General features: G+C 41.4%; 1 protein-coding gene across 1 annotated transcript; it reads left to right on the forward strand.

The window, feature by feature from the left end:
* The first annotated feature begins 2911 nt into the window (after positions 1 to 2911).
* YIPF5 (Yip1 domain family member 5) lies at positions 2912 to 23034 on the forward strand. The gene is made up of 6 exons (XM_089673024.1): positions 2912 to 3020; positions 5624 to 5740; positions 9902 to 10071; positions 13072 to 13217; positions 17438 to 17619; positions 21451 to 23034. Exons 2-6 carry the CDS (start codon positions 5634 to 5636, stop codon positions 21611 to 21613), a joined length of 768 nt encoding a protein of 255 aa, XP_089529150.1. The 5' UTR covers positions 2912 to 3020; positions 5624 to 5633; the 3' UTR covers positions 21614 to 23034.
* Positions 23035 to 23370: the final 336 nt, after the last annotated feature.

Here is a 23370-nt window from a genome sequence, read left to right on the forward strand (position 1 = left end):
GGCTTTATTTCATTACACTTCCTGACTACCCCCCCCAAGACCACTTTTTGGAAAATAGACAGCCCAAGGAATTTGATAAGAAGCATGGTAAGTATTTTGCAGATCTCATTTGTTACCACATTTTTGAAAATTCAAGAAAAAAAAACAAAAACATTTTTTTTTTTATATAAATTCTTAATTTATGTACCATATTGCATGACCACGCAATTGCCAGTTAAACTAGTGCAGCGCTGTGTAAAAAATGGCATAAATTGCAGTATCTATACCATAGTTTGTAGACGCTATAACTTTCACACAAAGCAATCAATATACACTTATTGGGATTTTTTTTTACCTAAAACATGTAGCAGAATACTTTTTGGCCTAAATTTATAACTGAGTTTACTATATTTTTTATAGCCGAAAGTAAAAAAATATCGTTTTTCTTCGAAATTTGATTGTTTATAGCGCAAAAAATAAAAAGTGCACAGGTGATCAAATACAACCAAAAGAAAGCAACATAGACTGGATGTCGCTCAATTTCCTCAAACTTAACCTATCCAAAACCGAGCTCCTGGTCTTCCCCCCACCCTCTCCATCACTACTAACAACGCCACCATCTCTCCCACCCAACACGCCAAAGTCCTGGGTGTCACCCTGGACTCCCACCTCTCCTTCCTACCCCACATCCAACTGCTATCTAGATCTTGCAGGCTCCACCTCCGCAACATCTCCAAGATACGTACATTCCTCACCCCAGACACTGCTAAACTCGTACACTCCCTTATTATCTCACGCCTGGACTACTGCAACTCCCTTCTCACTGGCCTACCCAAACAAACGCTATCCCTACTCCAGCCTATCCTGAACTCAGCGGCTAGACTCATCCACCTCACCAACCGCTCCACTTCTGCCACCCTCCTCTGCCAATCCCTTCACTGGCTCCCGATTGCCCAACGCATCAAGTTCAAGCTGTTAACCCTGACCTACAAGGCTGTTCACAATGCCGCCCCGACCTACATAACTGACCTGATACCCAGATACTACCCTACCCGTACCCTCCGCTCCTGACAGGACCTCCTGCTCTCTAGTCTCCTCCTCCCACGCCCGATTGCAGGACTTCCCCCATCCTCTGGAACTCCCTACCCCAATCCATCAGACTGTCACCTACCCTCCTCACCTTCAAGCGCACCCTGAAAACGCATCTCTTCAGGGAAGCCTACCCCAACCTCACCTAACCTCCTCCACTCCACCCACCACTCCATCCCCCACAGCCATCTCCTCCTGTGCCACCTTCCCCTCCCTCCTAGATTGTAAGCTCGAAAGAGCAGGGCCCTCGAACCCCTCGTGTACTGTATTGTTACTGTATTGTCTCATGTTCTGTCCCCCTTGCTACTGTACAGCGCTGAGCAAACCCTTTGGCGCTATATAAATACTGTATAATAATAATTAAGGGGGGTAATAATTAAGGGGGGTTAAGAAAGTCCGTGCCCCTTTCCAAAAATCGCACTGGTTGAAAACACAAAGATGTAAACTTCATCCATAAGAAATCATGTTAAATGGACTGTAGTGTTTTCTGCATAAGGCCCCTTTCACACTGGCGTTCCGTATGTCCGTTTTCATCTGTCCATTTACTTATGAAAAACGGACACCCATGTATTTCTAAGGACTAGAAAATGTAAACGGATGATCATCTGTTAATCTCCGCATCTGTTAACATCCTTTTTTCGAACAGAAGAAAACCCTATTTTTCTTCAGTTGAAAAAAAAAAACCAGAACGGACAAAAAGCGGATGTAAACGGACAAAAACAAAAAACTGACAAACGAAAGAAAACTGACAAACGGATTCAAAAAACGCATGTAAACTGAAACTGATACAAAAACGCATGTAAACTGACACTGATAAAAAACAATGCATGTAAACTGCCACCGATAAAAAAAATGTATGTAAACTGCCACCGATAAAAAAAAACACGTAAATTGCCACCGATAGAAAAAACTTATAGAAACTGACACCGATAAAAAAAACACATGGAAACTGACACTGATAAAAAAAAAGTATGTAAACTGAGGAACTGATGAAAAACAGATGTGATCTGAACCATTTTTTCTTGCAAAAAAGCGTGACTGAACTGGTGAAAAAAACAACACCCGTGTGAAAGGACCCTAAGGCCCCTTTGACACAGGTGTGCCGTTTTTTTCCATCAGTCCAGTCACATTTTTTTCCCAAGCAAACACAGATCAGTTCCCATCTGTTTTTCGTCCATTCTGTTGTTCCAGTGAATAGCGCTGCGCTTCATGAATGGTCCTGTAGTCTTCTGGGACCTGTCACATGTCCCAAAAGCCTAAAGGGAGGGAGGACACCTTCCGTTTCCGATCGCCTAGGTGATCAGACCGGAAGTGGGTACCTGTCAAATTCAGGGACCCGCTCCCACCCCCAAAAGGTGCCAATCCTTAATGGGGAACAGTCCTTAAAGCAGAATGTCCCCTTTTGGGTGGAGCTCCACTTTAAGTACAATTTCTGTCTACAACATTGATGCCACATCCCGTAAATGAGGCAACGGTATGAGGAACCAAAGTGCTCCACTGAACACTACCATCTAAACAGCACATTTCTGGTATATAGTGTCAGTTGCAGCTTTGTCCCTCCATCACAGTACACGACCCTCTTCCTGCACGTGAACGCGCCACCACATGCACCTCGTACGTCTACCAGCTATAGGAAGCACACAGCACCCTACAGCCAATATTCCCTGAGCCAGCTACTATAACGGCGTCCCTTGTACACTGCCTATAGACCCATATCAGCTCTCTAGAAGCCTTCCCTCCATTACACCTGTAGCACGCTCAACACTGAACCAGATCACAACTGGCTAGGATAGGCGGAGCTACCCGAACACGCACCGAATTAATGATTGGCGGAGAGGGTCAGTAGAGCTGCGCATGTGTGGCCCTCTGTACGCCCGTGATCCGGAAGTGATTACAGCAGGGCTTTGGTTTGACACGTAGCTGCGGAAGTGTGCTGGAGTGATAGCGGACCGGTAAGTTAGTGTGTTATGCTGATGGAGGCTAGTAGCTGTTCTATTGGAAGTCTGTTATCCATTACTTCTGAGAGTAGACTTCTATTTGAATTGCCAGCTGTAGTCACTTCCTTATCACTTGTGTGTTCATCAGCATACTGAAGAAGCAAAAAAGACCATGATACCAAATCTGTATTTTATATTAAGATAGTAATGCAGCATTTTAATTAATCGAAGCATGTGTGAAAAGCCCTCCAATAGCAGAAACAGCGTTGAGAGAGCTTCTGGTTGCCACCATCTTGGATGGGAATAGGGGGACACAGCAGACCCAGGTGTCACCCCTTCCTCACTTTCAGTGCAAGGCTGCTGTTCACTCAGAGTGCAAGCCTCATCACTGCTGGCGGGCTGACAGAAGGTTCAGCTCAATCCTCCAATTTAATGTCTGGACAGTGTCTTGATTTAGCAGCTAAAGGTAAAGGAAGCCTAAAATAAGCAGTGAGCAATGTCTGCATTTGGTCCTGTCACATGCCTCTCACATTGAGGTGGATTTATTTAAAGGTGAAGTCCACCTTTTGCCACAACATAATACATGCACCCATGTTTGCAGGAAAAAAAAAATATTTTTGCAAATGAGCCTGCAAAGCATTGCAAGCACGATCAGTGGATCATGGGTACAATGGGCAGGCTCCTGCAGGTTTAGCTAGGGCTCATTTACATTACCAGTGCCATCTGAAGAGTGTTCAGGGTGGATAACACTTTAGAGCAGTGGTTCCTAACCTGGGTTCGATCGAACCCCAGGGGTTCAGCGAGTCAGTCTCACGGGTTCGGCAGAGGTGAAGACCCACACCCAACTCATATGATTCGTGCAGTAAATATTCATTATTATGTTTTTGTTTTTGTGTGAAAATCATGTTTTAATGGTTTTGTTCTTTGTTTTTAACGGTTTTGTTCATTTTGTGCACCTATGTATAAATATATACCTATGTTTTGAATTTTAAAAATCATATTTTATTTTTCCAATTAAGAAGGGTTCGGTGAATGCGCATATGAAACTGGTGGGGTTCAGTACCTCCAACAAGGTTAAGAACCACTGCTTTAGAGGGTATTTAGCAGGTGGTGTCACCTCCCCACCACCTGATTAAACCCCTGAGGCCTTGATCACACCATACGTGCAGAAAAACTGATGGAAACTGACGCACAGATTTCACTTGCGGAGACATCAATTTTCATATGTGCATCAATAAGATTCCTACACAAAGAAAGTCTGCATGTGATTCCAGTGTTGTGGTGTGAACAGGACACATATAAAACAATTGTTTTCATGGTGCCCTTGCAGAACACATGCAGAAAAACTGATGTCTTTGCACCATATTGTGAAAACAAGCCCTTAAGGCTCGTTCACACTGTACGTGTATTAAAACTGATGGGAACTGATGCGCATATTTCACTTGCAGTGAAATCAGTTTTCATGCACGCTACAATTAATTTTATACATGTTGCAGATTCACTCTACAAATCTACACTAGGGCTCGTTCACACCATGGTGCAGAGGCATCAGTTTTTCTGCATGCGTTTTGCAACAGTACAATTAAATGATTTGTTCTCTGTGTGCCCTGTTCACACCACAACACTAGTATCACGTGCAGATTTTTTTCTGCGCAGGAATTTGCATCCTGTATAAAACTCATTGAAGCGTGCCTGAAAACTGATGTCTCTGCAGGTGAGATCTGCACCTCATTTTCCATCAGTTTTCATGCACATAGGGTGTAAACGAGCCCTGAATGTGGAACTTTAGTCAGAAGTCTTGCTAGATCACATCTCACTGGCCCCTTTTGCAATTATATCTAGGTAAAACCTTAAAAATAAATGCCTATACTGTATAAAATCCAGTAATACACTGTCTCACCCTGGTCTGCACATGCTCAGTTGCTCTTTATTTCTTGGCACTGTGCTGAGAATGTAGAGGCTGATCTGCTGACAGCCTTAGGATTTACTGCTGCTCAGGGCTCTGGGGTTCAGCAAAATTGCAGCCTCCAGCAAGCAGAAACATTTATCAAGTTGTTATGGGTAAAGTTCCACTTTAAGAACCTGCCACGACCAGTGCATTGTACACAGTTGCAGGTAACTGCAGAGCAGCCATATTCATATTAATGGGTTCTGTTTGGTGGGTGGTACTGCCCTTCCACGCTCCTCTCCTGCACATGCCTCCCACCTTTCATACCATTTGCATATGTTCTGCACTCATCTTCTTTACTTGCTGTCATACTCTCAGAATCCCACTACTGCAAAACAGTATCTCTGCAAAGCCCCCCTTCCCAACTTCCTTATACTCACCTTACCAGTGCTCCCTATTCCTCCACAGCCAAAGACATTACCCAGCAATTCTAAGTATACAAGAGCATATGACCTTCTCTTTCGTGTCGGTCGCAAGGTACAAGCTCTCTCACTTGATTGTGGAAGAGAAATAAGCAGCAAGATAGTGCTGGGAAAGTCATGATAGGTGGATTAAGGTGATGGGCATTGCAGAGGTACTTTCACTGCTGAACCCATGAGCAAGGTGACCGTGTCACTTGATGGTACATCATTTTGTTAGATTTCTGTGTGATGTATTTTAATTTTTCTAGAGCTGCTACAATGTCTAACTTTGAAAACTTCAATCAAGATTTCTACCAAACCAGCTATAGCATTGATGATCAGTCTCAGGGATTCAATTACAATCCTAGCGGAGGACAATATAACAAGTAAGACTTTTTTTCTTTTTTTTTTTTTTCTCCACCTGGTGATTCTGCCAGTAACTCGCTTTCTGTGACATATTTACAAAATGGCAGCGTTGCCACCCTCGGAAGGAGGTGTGAGAACACCTCCCCCCTCTACTCCTCTTCATAACATAGCTTGCAGGTGTCTTGTAGTTCACTGAGGTAACATGAAAAATGGTCTGTCAAAGTCTTCTGGGAGTGTCAGTCTCAGTGGTCACATCACTACTTTTTTCTGCAGTAACATGTATACCAGCAAAAGGTACCAGTGAGAGCTGCAGGGGACCATAGAGAAGTAGAAAAAAAAAAAAATTAGAAGAGTAAAATAAACCTGTTTTTGGTAAAGTAAACCTATTCTTGGTAAGCATCCTCATTGCCCCCTGAAAATTCTAGTTCCCTGGCTGTCATGGTCCAGTGACTTCAGTACCTTCTATGTCACTGATACCCAAGGTATAGTGATATGGGGGGGAGGGTACGTTTTTTTTATTGCAGACTGTGTCCCCTGCTGGGGAGATTCATCCTCCAGACTTGTTCTGATGACTTTTGTCACCAAAACAGAAAGCAATTGGAAATCCAAATTTTTGGATCACAGGAGTTGAGGTGAATTATTCTAATAGAGAAACCTGGTGACAGTTGTCTAAGATGATATTTCCACTTTGCCGAGATCATTTTACTTCCTGCTGTGTCTTTGGGCCAGGAAGTTGAGAAATATCTGAGACCGGAGACAGACAACCAGACAAAAAAAACCTGGCAGTTGTCTTAAACTTTCCCTACTCTATCCAAAATTTTAGAGAAAAAAAACAACCGTTGGCTTCACATTTTAAGATTTTAAAAAGATCAGATGACAGTTCCTAAGGGATGTTTACTGCATCCCAAAAGGAGTGGGGGGGGGGGGTAGCAGCGACCTAGTTATGATAGCTACCTGCTAGGCGATTGCACGGGAAATTGTATTGGCCATCCTGTGTGTACCCACATCAAGTGGGTACCTGCGGCTAGGGATAGGTGTCTGAGCCTGGACTCATCTGACAACAGCCGTCCTGTGTGTATGTCAGATGAGTCAAAGCTTGGATGGCCAAAGATGATGGCTGCTGATTCTTGCTGTGTGTGTGTGTGTGTGTGTAAACACTCATGTGAAGGAGGCCTTACTGGTGGTGAATCAGTCATTGTCCTTTAAAATACATGGGCCTGGAAGAATCGCCTGCAGTGAATTATTATTGTTATACAGGATTTATATATTGCCAACACTTTACACTATAAATGGAGAATGTACATTTCAGCACAGAAGGAAAATGAGGGCCCTGCTTGTGGAGCTTACAATTTAAAGGAAGGGGGAGGTGGTACAAAAGGTGATAGCTGCAGGGGATGATCTGATGGAAGTGGCTCAAGTACAGTTCTTAGGTGGAGGGTGGGGTAGGCTTCCCTGAATAAGTGGGTTTTCAAAGATTGCCTAAAAGCAGACAGGGTGGCGGCTGACCTGACATAGTGGGGTAGGGAGTTCCAGAGGATGGGAGAGGCTCTGGAGAAGTCCTGGAGGCGAGCATGGGAGGAAATGACGAGGAAGCTAGAGAGCAAGATGTCTTGGGAGGAGCCGAGTGGGCAATTTGGCCGATATCTGCGGATAAGGTTGGTGTTGTAGCTAGGGGCAGTGTTATGGATGGCTTTGTATGTTGTGGTTAATATTTAGAATTTTATTTGTTGGGTTAGTGGAAGCCAGTGAAGGGATTGGCAGAGAGGGGCAGCAGTCACTGATCGGTTGGTAAGGTGTATGAGCCTAACAGCAGCATTCATAATAGACTGAAGGGGGGATAACCTGTGTAACAGTAGACCAGTGAGGAAGAAGTTGTAGTAATCAAGGCAGGATATAACCAAGGCGTGGATAAGTTGTTGTGGGGTGTCATTGGTCAGAAAGGTGCGGATTTTGGAAATGTTGCAGAGGTTGAGGCAGCAGGATTTAGCCAGTGATTGGATGTGGGACCCGAAGGAGAGGTCAGATTCTAGGATTACGCCTAGCACCCTGGCATGAGGGGAAGCACCAATGGTTGTGCTGTTGATCTTAATGGTAAAGTCATGAGTGGGGGATCGGGGAGGAGGAAATATTACAAGCTCAGTTTTGGAAAGATTGAGTTTAAGGGAGTGGTGTGACATCCATACTAATATGTCGCTTAGTAGATTTGTGATACATGCGGAGAATGAGGGGGTGAGTTGGGGAGTGGAGAGATAGATCTGGGTGTCATCAGCATAGACGTGCTATTGAAAGCCATGGGAGGTTAGCAGCTGGCTCAGGGAGGAGGTATAGAGAGAGAAAAGGAGGGGCCCAAGGACAGAGCCTTAGGATTCCCCAACGGGAAGAGGAGCAGAGGAGTTGTATGTGACGCTGAAAGTACACTGAGAAAGGTAAGAGGAGAACCAGGAGAGAGCAGAGTCACGGAGGCCAATGGAGTAGAGTTTACTGAGGAGGAGTGGGTGGTCAACTGTGTCAAAGGCAGTAGAAAGGTCAAGGAGTATGAGTATAGAGTAGTGGCCATTTGTTTTAGCAGTTAGTAGGTCATTAGTGAGTTTTAGTAGGGCAGTTTCAGTGGAATGTTGTGAGCGGAAGCCAGACTGTAGAGGATCGAGAAGGTTGTTTTCGGTGAGGTAGCAACTCATACAGTTGTGAAGCTTGGAGGCAAACAGGAGCAGGGAGATGGGTCTTAAGTAATCCAAACAGGTGGGGTCCAGCAAGGGTTTTTTTTTTTTAAGTATGGGGGTAACCAGTGCATGTTTGAGCGGGAAGGGAAAGGTGCCCATGGAGAGTGAAAGGTTGAAGATGTGGGTTAGAGAGTTTAGGATAGAGCAGGAAGGAGGCTGCAATAATCGTGAGGGGACAGGTGGTGAAGTGAGTCTTGGAAAGGAGTTTGGTAACTTCCTCGGTGGTAACAGGGTCGAAGGAGTAGAGTATTGAGTGTAGTGTTGGGCCTGGTATGTTGGTTGGAGGAGGAAGATTGACACTGGCGATCTCATCACGAATTGTGTCGATCTTGTTCTTGAAATGACTGGCAATCTCCTGTGCAGTAAGTAAGTTGGTGGATGCAGGCTGTGGGGGGTGAAGTAAGGAATTAAGGGTAGAAAAGAGTTGATGAGGATTGGATGATGGCTTTTGATGAAAGTGTTGTAATAAGTTTGTTTAGAAGCGTGGAGGCCAGAGTCGTATTTGAGATTGGCTGATTTGCAGAGGGTAAATTCTTGCAGGAACTTGGTGAGTGTTTGGTAAATATAAGATTCACATTTTTTTTCTCCTTTCCAACCTGTGTACAAAATTTATCTTGAAAATAATTTAGTACATTGCAAAGGAATTTCTACAGCGTTATGGGTTAACGAAGGCAAGAGCATAGCAAAATCAGTTTGTCTTTTGGCTTACTTTAACTTAAACGATAAGTTCACCTTTTAATGAAAAAATAATAAATGCAATTTTTTTTTGCATGTTCAAAAAATGTGCATTTACTATTTTTTGTTTTAGCAGCCTGGAAACCATTGCATCAGCAATCAGCAGATTGCATTGCTAGTACCTAGGAGTAGTCCTGCAGACTGTCAGTGTAATCTGTCTGCTTGGCAGTTTTACATTGACAAGAAGAATAAAGAATCAGGAAGAATCAATGAACTACCACAGCCAACTACAAGCCGACAGCTGTAAAGGCTTACAGGACTTGTAGTTTTCCACTCACAGAAGTCTGTGAATGAATGACACAGGCCGAGTGTACTTTTTTAAAATTTGTGACAGCTATCCCAACAGGGAGCCGAGGCAGGGGGTTCAGTCCCACAGTGACTTGTCACATCCTGAAACATGAAAAAGACCTAGATATTAACTGCTATCTGTATTGAACTCCACATAGTCTACAATATTTTATATTTACAAGACTGTGTGCTGTGCAAGTCTGTGGCTGGCTTGCACTTTGCTTTGTATTTACATGGCTGGAACAGTTTTAATAATCATAAAGGTTAAAAACGAACAGGAGGTTTTCCATCTGTTGCTTCTGTATGTTCAAGATTTTTATGTTACTCACTCTATAATAAACATTTTCTGTATCTAAAGGCAAAATATGCGATGTAGATTTTTACATATTTTGTTACTCGAATAGCTTTTGCTTATTTGGCTCTTATGTCTTTATACAGGCAATATCATTATGACTATGCACAACAAGGTGGTTTCATGCCTCCAGATATGATGAATCAACAACAACCCTACACAGGACAGATCTATCAGCCAACTCAAACCTACACTCCAACTTCCACAGAATCTGTGTATGGAAGTACTTTTGACGATGAACCACCTTTACTAGAAGGTAAAATCTCTGCTTATTATATTCTGTATATTGTTGCAGTGTGGTCATGAAGCACAGACACACATACTTTACATGCGAGCCTTTGCTTCAAAAAACTAACTTTAATTTTCATTAATAACTGAATGTCAGTAATTGTGCAAAAATTAAGTCTTGTACATTTAAAAGCAGATAACAAAAGCAAAAAACAAAAATAAGTCTAAAATAAAAAGGCAGCACTAATACCTAAGTGTTCAATATTAAGATAAAATAAACAAAAAAAAAATTAAACTGCTGGCGCTTTTAAAATTTCTATGTGCTTCTGCGTGTTTAACACCTCTAAAACTCATCTACATACAATACATTTCATAAATAGCAAAGGTGCTTTGATGCATAAAGTGCAAAAAAATACTAAAGTGCAAAAAGTGTCCGCTCCACCCACAAATGGATAATCAGATTATATTCCTTCCAAAATGATCAAATATGGATCAAAATTTCAGTGTTCCACCCAAAACTGGATTTTCATTAATTCTTCCTCCACACGGAAATTACAAGACTCTTGTGCACACCTTTCTGGACAGCTCGAACTTGCCAGAATTGATGGATCTTTTGTGTTAAGGGGTCAGTAATGCTTGACGGCAAAAACATCCCCTTCTCCTTTTACAGACATGGACAGCTCCACTCATAAATAAAAAAAGAACAGAGCAGGGGGTCTTATAGCATAAAACCATTTTAAATCTATTTTATGTATCATAAAAACATAGATGCATTCACATTTGTTGGTGCCCTGTATGTAGTGGCACTAATAAACCGCATATGTGTATAGCGGAAGCCACAGCCACTCTGCACTGGTGAGACAACCTAATCAACTCTCCCCTATCCACATATTTGCCCTGTTCTAACAGCCACAATATCTGCTGTTTGTTTACATCCAGCACTGCTAGTCCTCTCTGTCCTGGCCCCCTTCTGCACAATACAACATCACAGACTTCTGTAGGGTCATCTCCTTAGTTTCCAGGCCACCGGAGATGAAGAGAAGATTTTGGGCACTGGATATAAATAAACACCGGAGGCTGCAGATGTTGGATTACGGTAAGTGTGAATGTGTGTTTGGGGGAAGGGGGTTAGGTTAGGTCAGGAAAAAGGGGACAAAACGATTAAGTGCAGTTTGTCTGAAAGTGCCCTTATCCTTTCATTTTCCTGAAATACCCAATTAAAAACAGTGCCAGTTGGGTACATTCAGCTCTGCATTTTTACCACACCCTTCTTGAAAAGTAAAAGTATAGAACTAGGATAAGAGTATGCTTGTACTGGGAACTGTAAATCTGCACTTTATTTTTGTGGTAATATAGCTGGTGTTTTATTGAGAATAGAGTGCTAATATAATGTAGTCATTTCTAGCCTTTGTATAAGGTTTATTTACTTTATTCATTTATATGGCAGATGAGATTTCTACAGAACGTTTGTGTATATACTGTATATGTGCCATTCAGATCTGTCCTGGCCTCCACACGGCTTACAGTTTGATAGTTCTAACTACAGTCTAGCAACCATACCCACACACAACGTATTGTGTTTTAATTTGTTGCAAACAAGCATTTAGAGAAGAAATTCATATATATCATAAAATATCCTTTTAGTGCAATGTTGTTTATTGAACACAGGATCCTATTACTGCATAGCAGGAGTGCTAACCTTTAGCCATGGTGCAGGCTCTAATATATGTTAACACAGCAAGGGATTGTTGTAGAGTTGAATCAAGTGTGTGATATTCTCACATTTTATGGCTTGAAAACAGTTGTATCTGGAGCGACTGATAAGTTAAATTAAAAAAATTGTTTCCCCTTTGACTCTGTTACTTTTAACAATTGCCAGGCTATTTCGTTTTATTTTGCCACTAAGACCTATGTTTGTCTGCTCAAAATTTGTGCCGCCTGTTCTGTCTTTGCATCACTTTCCCTAAACTTCTTGATCTGGGAGCATACAGTGTTCACCTAATAAAACAATTGGGTAACTTCCTTCATCAGGACAATATGCTCTGTGTTCCTTGCACCCAGCTCATAATGTGAATGCTTGCCCATTCTCTTACTCCCCATTCACACTAGGGAGTTTTCAATCGCAGGCAGAATCACTGAGGTCCTGCCTTCAATTTCAAAACGCTCAACTAAAATGACAAATCGCATAACCCCATGTCCAGCTGCCATTCATTTTAATGGCACCTGAAAATGCAGTCGCCCAATGTGTGTCGCCCAAAAGAAGTTTCACTCATTAAAATCAATGGCACCTGAACACGTGGTTCTACGATTTGCCATTTTAGCAGAGCGTTTTGAATTCGTGGACAGAATCTCAGCAATTATGTCCGCAATTCAAAATGCCCTAGTGTGAATGGGACCTTCGAGCTTTCTTATAGTCTCTGCTCTCACACCTTTGTAGTTCAGGCCAGGAGCGCATATATCTGTGTGGCTATGGTGGGGTTCCTGGGAGACCCTGCATGGCACCATAGCCACCATATGGTTGTAAATAACAGGAGCTTACATTTGGTGCAAAATATTGCAGCAACACAGGCTGCAAAGACAGAGAAGACTGATGATATGTTAAAGTAGAACTAGGAGGTTTTCACAACACTTACAAAATATTTCATCCAGTTTCTGTTCTTCACTGACTACAGTTGGCATTATCAGATACAGTATGTCAGCACTGAGTGTTACTGTTCTATAGGCAGTAATGCACTAAGTAATGGTTATGCACATCAATTGAAAAGAATATCATCAAATATCTGTATTTATGGCCAGGTTCAACAGATTTGTAACCAAAGGCTATGAAAGTAGCATTTCATATAATTACTAGTTGTTAAAAGTTATGGTATTTACAGCAGCAGGTAGCATTTTTTTTACAGTTACATTCATGGCTAGCTAAAGTAATATCAAGGTCTGCTGAGCTACATTGGTAATGCATTTAAAAAGTGGTCTTTTAAATTACTATTTTCTTGTATTGCATAATTAGCTGTTTGTATTTATCTCGCAGAGCTTGGAATCAACTTTGATCACATATGGCAGAAAACGTTAACCGTACTCCACCCATTAAAAGTAGCAGATGGCAGCATCATGAACGAGACAGATCTGGCAGGTCCAATGGTTTTCTGCCTTGCATTTGGAGCTACACTACTGCTGGTATGCCTATTGTATTTTGGAGTATACTGTTTAAATTACTTGTATTATGCAATTGCTTTTATTTTAAGATGCTTTTTTTGTTCTTCCATGAGTATAAAACTAAACTTTTTGTAATATATGAACCTCTCACTCTCCAGTATATACTCACCCTGCACTCAAGGCATTTTGACATTGGTGATTTGATTTCCCCATTTCTATTCCGACAGGTTCTCTAATTAAAAAAAAAACCATCCCAATAGTATGTATAAATGTGTATGGTAATATAATATATAGAATACTTAGGTATACATTTAACTTTATCACTTTATGATTTTTCTTTTTAGTAATGTACTATAACTGCATTTTAAAAAATTAACAGTACGCAGTTGAAAATTGTTGGCATCGCCACATCTTAATTGAAAAAAGTAATTGTAAACAAGTCTTGTATGTATAGAGTAATGCATTCAAATGTTGAGCCCTAAAATTAGCATGTTACATCCTATAAGAGTGAATTATCCACTTTGCATTGTTTAAAGTGATATTAACCCTTTGTGCCTGTGCCTCCTGGCCCTTTAAGGGGTTTCTGATGCTGGGAGGCAGCTTTATGGTCATGTGATCGGCTGTCATGGAGGTCACATGAACAGAAAAGGTCCCGTTCGCAAGAAGAGATTGGGACCTTTCCGTGGGATGCCAAGGCACGCGCTTGGAGTGCACAGGGTGCGTGCTCTCAGCACACGTGTTTACAAACGGTATGCAAATATGCGGCCGCTCGGTGTCCAGGCCCAGGCGCGGAGAGGCCGCATATTTGCGTACGCTCGGCGTGAAGGGGTTAAAGTCATATTTTTTTTTTTTTTTTAAGTAAACAGAGATGCTGATGAAATTGCATGCTCTTGTTGTTTGTGTTGTGTCCTGCTTGTTGTGGTTTTTTTTTTTTTTTTTGTTTGTTTTTTTTTTCTCCTGGTACTTGAAATTTTTACAATGCAGATTGTTGCGCGCAACTACCATCTTTTTATTCTACAGTGCCTCTGCTTTCAGGTAATGTAAAATGTTCTGTGGGGTTTGAGCCAAAAACGCAGATTTTAATGTGTTAAAATATTGCTCCATAGGGGAACTGGTTATCGTGGGTTATTAAGAATGACTTAGACCTCATTCACTTAGACAGTGAAGTCTGTACAGTGTGAATGAAGTGTTTGTTTACACAGCTGTAGATGTGTGCAGGCAGTATGCGGTCAGGGCTGCCTTTCACACCTTGCACACCTGTCAAACTCCAATGTGCAGTTTGTCCGTTTAGCTGCTGCATCTCCATTCACTAGCATAGGCTGCATGCATGCAGCTCCAGAAAAGTAAACTCCTTATTCACGCTGTGCAGGCCCCAGCATCCATGTAAATGTGGCCTTAGACCCTTGAGTGCTCTGCTTTTATGTTATTCATTATGCCAAACTAAATCAATATGTATACACATAGGGAAGAAACAGCAGTGTAAGCACTCTGTAAAAGAGGAAAAGGGATTCTTAACCTCTGGTGAGAGGCAATTGTGGTACTTCCTCTGCAGACCACTGATATCTAACACTAAGGGATGTGTGGGAGTCCAGACATCACTACTGCTGTGTCCTGTAGTGAATTAGCTGTCAGCTAGAGGAAAGCTGGAGCACAGCTTGCAGTGGTAGATGCAGCATCCAAAAACACCCATATGTATTGGATAATATTGGTGGCTGGAGCTCTGCAACAGAGCAAATATTTGAGCCACCACCTGAGAAAGAGAGGTAAGAATTCCTTCTCTTTTACAGGGTGCTTATGTGGCAGTTTTTTTTCTTAAATGTAGGGTAGAGCTAACCACTTGCCCTCCATTGGTGGTGCATTCCTACTCTGAGAGACAGAATAAAAAAAAAAATCAGGAAATCACATTGTATGATTTTTAAAGAATGTATTTGTCTTGCGCTGCTGAACATAAGTATTTGAACACCTGAGAAAATCAGTGTTAATATTTGGTACAGAAGCCTTTGTTTGCAGTTATAGAGGTCAAACGTTTCCTGTAGTTCTTGACCAGGTTTGCACACACTGCAACAGGGATTTTGGCCCACTCCTCCACACAGATCTCCTCTAGATCTGTCAGGTTTCGGGGCTGTCGCTGAGAAACACGGAGTTTCAGCTCCCTCCAAAGATGTTCTATTGGATTTAGGTCTGGAGACTGGCTAGGCCACTCCAGAACCTTGATATGGTGCTTACGGAGCCACTCCTTGGTTATCCTGGCTGTGTGCTTCAGGTCGTTGTCATGTTGGAAGACCCTTCCACGACCCATCTTCAATTCTCTGACTGAGGGAAGGAGGTTGTTGCTCAAAATCTCACAATAAATGGCCCCATTCATCCTCTCCTTTAATACAGTGCAGTTGTCCTGTCCCCTTCGCAGAAAAGCACCCCCAAAGCATGATGCTACCACCCCCATGCTTCACAGTAGGGATGGTGTTCTTTGGATGCAACTCATCCTTTTTCCTCCAAACACGACGAGTGAAGTTTAGACCAAAATGTTCTACTTTGGTCTCATCTGACCACATGACTTTCTCCCATGCCGCCTCTGGATCATCCAGATGGTCATTGGCAAACTTCAGATGGGCCTGGACATGTGATGACTTGAGCAGGGGAACCTTCCATGCAATGCATGATTTGAAACCATGACGGCGTAGTGTTCTACCGACAGTGACCTTTGAAACTGTAGTCCCAGCTCTCTTCATGTCATTGACCAGCTCCTCCCTTGTAGTTCTGGGCTGATTCCTCACCTTTCTTATCATCAGTGATACCCCACGAGGTGAGATCTTGCATGGAGCCCCATTGTGAGGGAGACTGAAAGTCGTCTTTAGCCTCTTCCATTTTCTAATAATTGCTCCAACAGTTGATCTATTTTCACCAAGCTGCTTGGCAATTGCCCCCGTAGCCCTTTCCAGCCTTGTGGAGGTCCACAGTTTTGTCTCTGGTGCCTTTTGACAGCTTTTTGGTCCTGCCCATGGTAGTAGTTGGCGTCTGACTGACTGTGGAGTGGACAGGTGTCTTTAAAGAGCTCAGAGAGGTGCTACTAAGTTAGATTAATGAGTGGAGTAGAGATGGACTTTTTGAAGGCACAGTAACAGGTCTTTGAGAGCCAGAATTCTTGCTGTTTCTCAGGTGTTCAAATACTTATGTTCAGCAGTGCAAGACAAATACATTCTTTAAAAATCATACAATGTGATTTCCTGAATTTTTTTTTAAATTCTATCTCTCAGAGTGGGAATGCAACTACAATGTGAATTTCAGACCCCTCTATGATTTCTAAGTGGGAGAACTTGCAAAATCCATACTTCTGTTCCTCACTGTATGTATGTATGTACATATATACTTATTGCAGAACTGTGGTGAGCATTCTGACACTGGTGGTGGGGGAGGGGGAACTGTCACTGACATCCCCAGTGACACTAATACAGTGATCAGTGCTAATAAAAAGCACTGACACTGTACTAATGACACTGGGCAGGAAGGGGTAAACACCTCCGGAGATCAAAGGAAAGGATTAACTGTGTGCTGTGTGTGTTTTATTGTGTAAGCACACTGCTTTGTATTGCTCTGCTTTGCAGCAGCATGCTGGAGATGATAGGAGAAATCTGTATTGCTTACTTACAGACATCTTCTCCGTTGGTGTTCCTCGGCGATCACAGACTGCTGGGGATCTCCGCCTGGGACCCGGTGATCGACAGCTGAAGCTGCCAGTGGTGGCGCGGGTAGGGCGCGCATGCCCTCTACCCGGAAATACAAAATCACGTGTATATATACGTGATTTTGCGCAGCCCTGCCGTCCTGTAGCAGTAGTTCTGCTATAGGGTGGTTGGGAAGCGGTTAATGCATATTTCCAACAGATGTGAGGCATGGTTTTCCTTCTGTGCTGTCTGTTACCCCCTGCAAGCAGATATCCCCCCCCCCTTACCCCCAGTCTGGTCCCTACAGTCATGGCTTGACAAGATTCTTGTTTCCTCCATTTGGAGTAAATTCTCCTTCAATTGACATGGTGGGGTGACATTGAAATGTTGCAGATGACAAATAACCAATGTTCTTGTTATCTAAAAGAATCTGAAAGTCAGGTCTGATTTCACAGGTTTCATAGCATTTGGGAAAATCTGCACGGATAATTTTAGTGTCATTTCCAAGTATCACCATCCTTTGGAGACCAGGTAGTGTTATATTGGTTTTAATTTTCTTTAATCTCTCTGTTCTGACAGGCGGGAAAGATCCAGTTTGGTTATGTTTATGGGATCAGTGCAATTGGCTGTCTGGGGATGTTTTGTCTTCTCAACTTGATGAGCATGACCGGTGTTTCCTTTGGCTGTGTTTCAAGTGTCCTGGGCTACTGTCTCCTGCCTATGATTATCCTGTCTGGTTTTGCTGTAGTCTTATCTTTGCAGTAAGTAAAATACACACTTTCCTCACCCTCTTTTTCAAAAGGTGTTCACTTGTAGCAACATCAAATTTTAGCTTCTGTTTTATGGTATGCACCCAGAAATTGAACATCAGTTCTAAAATGGCACCCAACCATGTAATGCAAGCATAGAATCTGTGATCGTAGGGAAGTTTCAGATGCCATTCAAAACCATACAACATAAAAATCCAAGTATTTAGGAAATACTTTTATTCACTATACCCGGTTCCATAGGCAAAGATGAGCAGTTGGCCTTTGCAGTGCTCCATTGCAAGATAAGATTTTTCAGTTTCCCAGAATTCAGCTTTAAACCAAAGCCTTTATTTTGAAGAGCAGGGACTGAGCAAAGCCTTGGTCATTTTTTCTGCTATCTGTGTCACATTAGGGATACTTCCCTTCGCCTCGTTTTTAAGTCATTTCCCCTCTATTCCTGTATGTGTGAAAACTCAAAATTTTGTTTTTGTTTAGTTTTTTTTACCTCACTTTCAGTTCACAGTGACAATGGTAACCAGGGCAAGTAGAAATATTGAATCTCCTTCATGGTGACAGGGGTTCTAAACCCTCACCACTCTATCCAGCACTAGAAAAAATGTTTTTGCTTTAGGTGCACTTTAAAATTGTGTGCACGTGTAAAAATACTGAAAGACCTTTAGGGCTCATGTACACTGCAGCTGATAAACTGACATTCAGGAGCTTTTCTGTCGTTTTTTTCAGCAGTCCCTGAATTCTCCCTAATGTTTTCCTACGTGCCCATGTACACATCGTCGTTTACAGGCAGTTGAGTTTACAGTGCTTTTTTTGAACGCAGCAAAGTTGCGTTCAGGAGTAGATTTTACTGGCATTTCAAACGGTAAACGCTGTTAACCGCGTTTATAAGTGTTTGCGTTGAGATGCGTTTTTTGACAGGTCCATATCCAGATGCTGTCAGGAGCCTTTTTTCATCATCAAAAATGCATGCAAAGTGTTTTCCATGTATTCAAATGGACCTAGTACACCATCGCAGTCAGTTGCAGGTTTCGCATGAAGGAAAAATTGGTAGAACGTGCTGCATTGCTCATGATGTGATACAGCCAGAAAAGATAGGTAATCTCAACACATACTGCTCTCTTTCTCTCAAAATCTCTGAAATAGTTAATTATTTACTATTTTTCAGTGCATTCTGGGCGTTTCGGAGGGTCTCCTGAAGTTCTCTTTTAAAAACTCTTCTAAATGCGTTATGCAAACGTGGCTAAACTGACGTTTTTTGACCTACGTTTTGCAGCAGTCCGTTTCCATCGTTCAGAAGATTTTTCCAAATGCCCTGTGTACATGAGCCCTTATTGATGTGCATTATACTTTACACCATTCTCCTAATCCCGAGATCTTTAGGTGTAAACTTATACAAGCCTATTTTTGTCCTGTTATTATGAACAAACATGAGCAACCTGGACAAATTAAATGTTAGAAAAATGACTTCCAACTTAAAATAAAATGACTGAGTATTTGATGTTTTAAAACGGTAGTGATGACTGCTTGGTGACTTGTACCTACAAGTAAGTTTATAATAAAGCTTACCTGTAGGTAGAAGCAATATCTCCTAAAGGTGCCTTGTTTAGGAGATATTCGCTATTTCTGCAGCCGGTGACGTCACCTGTGCGTGCACACTGCGTTCTGAAGGTATGGCATACTGAGTATGCCCGTTCATTCAGAGTTCTGTGCTGCAATGATGGCTCCTGTGCACAAGCAGGGGAGTGACTTCATCGTAGCTTAGCCATTCAAGTGGTCAGAGCCCACAAACCCGGAAGGAAGACCAGTTGAAGATGGAAGCCCTGTCAGCAGTGACAGTGCGCCACTGGAGTTCATCGTTGTTAGCCAAATCTTTCAGAATATGCTAGTATGTGATGCATATTAGCACATTATGCCCTTAACTTGCAGGGGGAAGTTTTTTCTTTTCTTTAGACTTTACTTCTGTTTCAAGTAAACGTAACTAACACTAACAAAAAGCATGTTTGTAGAAGATAGAATGCTTATTTTATGTATTGTTTTAGTTTATAGCACTGAATGTGTTAAACTTGTATAAATTCAAGAAAAAGAATGTAACATTGCAGCTTACCATTCCTTAGATGTGGTGCGGCATACATTTCCTTTTTTCAGGCCGTATTTTTTATATTATTATTTTTACCAGGTGACCCTGCTTGTATTACACTTCCTGTGCTAGGATGAAAATGCATTACTGTATCTGTGGAAGAAAAGCATTGTCCCCATAGGTCGGGACTACAGAACCATGCTCCTCTCCTATTTTTTATAACATATGTAATAGTTGTTCTATTGTACTCAAAGATAGCTGGGAATAATGTAACTAATAACAGTCAGCACCAGAAGTTGGTTTTGACAGGATTAACAGGTTTTTGTTTTTCTTTTTTTGTTTATTTGGTTTGTTTTTTGTTTTTTTTTGTTTTGTTTTTTTTTTAAGAGATATAGGAATGCACTTCCAATGATATCTTGTTTTATCTACATATCCTTTTGTTTGTAGCTTTCCTTTTATATAGTTTACTGCTTTTGTGAGGGGGCAGTGAAATATGCTGTGGGACGATTTAACGGCTTTTTACACATTGCACTGCCTACGTACGTGCCCACCACTACCAACTTTTCCTACTGTAGAGTGTTCCCTGCAGCATTATACAGAGAAGTCTGGCAGACACTAGGCTGCACACCGTGCTCCACATTTTGTGAATGAGTCATAGCATGCAGGTCCATTGTGGAGCAAATACTGTGGTGTCCTGCGGATAGTGGTATCTGCTCTCCCATAAAAATTGACTTCTAGATTTCTTCAAAAATAAAGTTATTTAGGCTGGACGAGTCCCAAGAAAGATCTTCATTAGCATCATAGTTTTACATTTGCAGATTATACTACAAATGTAATTACTTAAAATTGTATCTTAACGTTGGCATAATTCCTGAATCTTATTACCTGATGCAGCAGATTGTTCAAAGTGTTTCCCTGTACTTATAAACTTCATTCGAGGACATTTATTAATGCTGAGCGCCAGGAATTTAGTCTCTTTGAACAATGTGCTGGATTATTAGGGGTTGAGTCCAATGAGGTGCAAATTTATCATTTGTATTTTTACTCGCCACCAGGAACATAGTTGTCTCTATACTTCTGGCACTCTGACTCTGGGCCTTCTGGTCTTTGCTGCTGTATGAGAGAGCAGCATCTTTCCTCTAAGTGCCTGGGAGTGTAACAATAGCTGTACTTCCAGAGCTCCATTAAACTGTCAGATGTAAATTAAAGAGATAAGTCCACAAGGTGACATGCACCTTGTTGGATTTAACTCATAGTATGCCAACCATTTTACAAAATGGCTGAATTCCTGGAGTTCTGCCTTTAAAGCAATTACACATTAACTATTTGTGCAATTTGCTTAGAAAAATGTTAGTAATAATCCTGTTTTGTGAACAAAGATTTAGTTGTATGTGATTGCACTGCCAAAAAGCTACTGTACATCTCTTTTCTCACTTGTGCCCCAACTGTGAACATTATTAGCAATTAAATTCACCCTCAGTGCTGACGGGCACTTTTTAAACATGCACAGGTATGTTAATTTTCATAGTGACTAATTTAATATGCAATTGCATGCTAATAATAAATCTGTTTTGATAAATGTCACCCATTCTGCCACTAACCTGCACTGGATATACACTACATGCACACACTAATTGGCATCTATAAGCCCAGAATTGGCATTTTCCTGACAGAGCAGCACAATTTATTTGTGTACTAGAAACCTTCAATGTAAGGCTGTCATTAAGACATGTTTGTTTTTCTTTTCTCAGAGGGATTGCCGGTGTTCTCCTCACAGCTTTGATCATTGGTTGGTGTAGCTTCTCCGCCTCAAAAATCTTCATTTCTGCTTTAGCAATGGAGGGACAGCAATTCCTGGTCGCCTATCCTTGTGCTTTACTTTACGGAGTGTTTGCCCTTATTTCTGTGTTTTGAACTGAATATTACAGTTGGACTACTATGGGCCAAACACATCCTGAAGACAATTTCTCCTGTTTTTAAGGATTCGTGAACTCCTGTTATGCACATACTGGGGAACAGTGAAAAATGACATAAATCCTATGTTCATGTTTTATACAGAACTTTTAAATACTAAATGGACTCCGAATATCTTCAATCTACAGAAAGCGAGTTTAGAAATTAGATCTTTTTTTTTCAGGTTGTTTACAAGGGAGAGCCAATAAGGATTCTGGGGTGACATATGGAAGTTGAGTAACTGGTAATAAAGGAGTTTAACATGCTGTATGTTTTATAATGCTAGATATCAGTGTTTGTGCACATTGACATCACCTCTCAAATTATGTGGCCAGTAAAAGGAATGGCAGTCAGGCTATCTTTTTTTTTTTTTCTTTGCTATAAAAAATTACCCATTTAAGTTATGCTACCAAATTTCTTTAAATTAAAAATGTTTTGTTCCACTTCCTGAAGATGCATAGAATTGATTTTTATTTCTTTTTTACTTGGTCTACTTTTATCATGTCGGCTGCAGGAAACTCTACAGCTTCTTGGGATGTATTTATTGTGCCTTGCAAAGATTTTTGTTTTGTTCTGGCTGTGCCTGTCCAATCTTCACCGTTTGGAAGGCTAAAGCCCACTTACAGTAACAATTAGAGTGCATTTCCTAATGCATCACAGCTATGCTTGCAAGAGTCCCTAAATAATGCATTCACCTTTAGTGAATATATGTAGTATACAATATAACATGCAACTAGTAGTAAATGTACCTTAACTCTTGATGTTTTAAGGAGGAAAGTAGAAAGATAGCGCTGGATCCATAGGGCTACCTTACTGGTGTTGTTATCGTAAAGAATTGATGTTGGTGTAAATGATCTGGTTCCTGGGCAGGTGGCTTCTACACCTCACAGGAATCTCCACAGTCTGCTTGTCTTGTAGTGTAATGTAATGCAAATTGAAACTGAAGAGCCATACCACTGCCAAGAGGTCCAGATACAACTTTATTCTATTAAAAGTCAGGGATAAAATCCAAAAAACATTTTCTAAGGATGTGCATTAACTATTAAATATGTTAGCTTACTAGATGATTTGTATTCATCACAGGGATTATAGAACAATCTGTTGGAAACAAGTAAAAACTGTGCATAAAGGTGACCACAACTGGCACATCAGAAAACCTGTCCCAATGACCAGTCCTAAAGGCCTTTAGTTTTCAGCTAATGAACTCTGTTCTTGGACCATTTTTTTTTTTCTTCTGAAGCTTTAGTATAATGTGAACACTGTCGTATTGCTCTTTCCTGCCATAAAGCAAAAAGATATGTGGTGTTGTATTGTTCTGCTTTTGTGTCATTAAATGAAAAAGTGAAAAAAAAAAGTGAAATAAACAAAAAAAACTTTTCAGATTTCCTTTAGTCATACAAGGTGCACCCCAGCCAAAATTGAAATGTAAGCCCTGAGTTATGTACAGGAATCTGCTCGGTTCTTTATTATATGGGCAATACAACAGTCTGGTAATCTTAGATCCAGGGGAGGGCTTGGAACATTTAGCCCGTGGTGGAAAACCCATCCAACTGACCCTTTTAAAGGCCCAGTCCATGCACAGACCTTGCCGATGTGCAAACGTTTCAACATAAAACTTACGTATAGATTAGAAATTGTAAGGCACGGAGTACAAAATGATGCAGTGTGAAACAGAAAATTGAAGCAGCATTTACAGAAATGACAGTGTAGACTAGAGA

This window comes from Staurois parvus, unplaced genomic scaffold (genome assembly GCF_062004578.1).
Source record: "Staurois parvus isolate SC_StPar_1 unplaced genomic scaffold, SC_StPar_1.0 ptg000133l, whole genome shotgun sequence".
NCBI lineage: Eukaryota > Metazoa > Chordata > Amphibia > Anura > Ranidae > Staurois > Staurois parvus.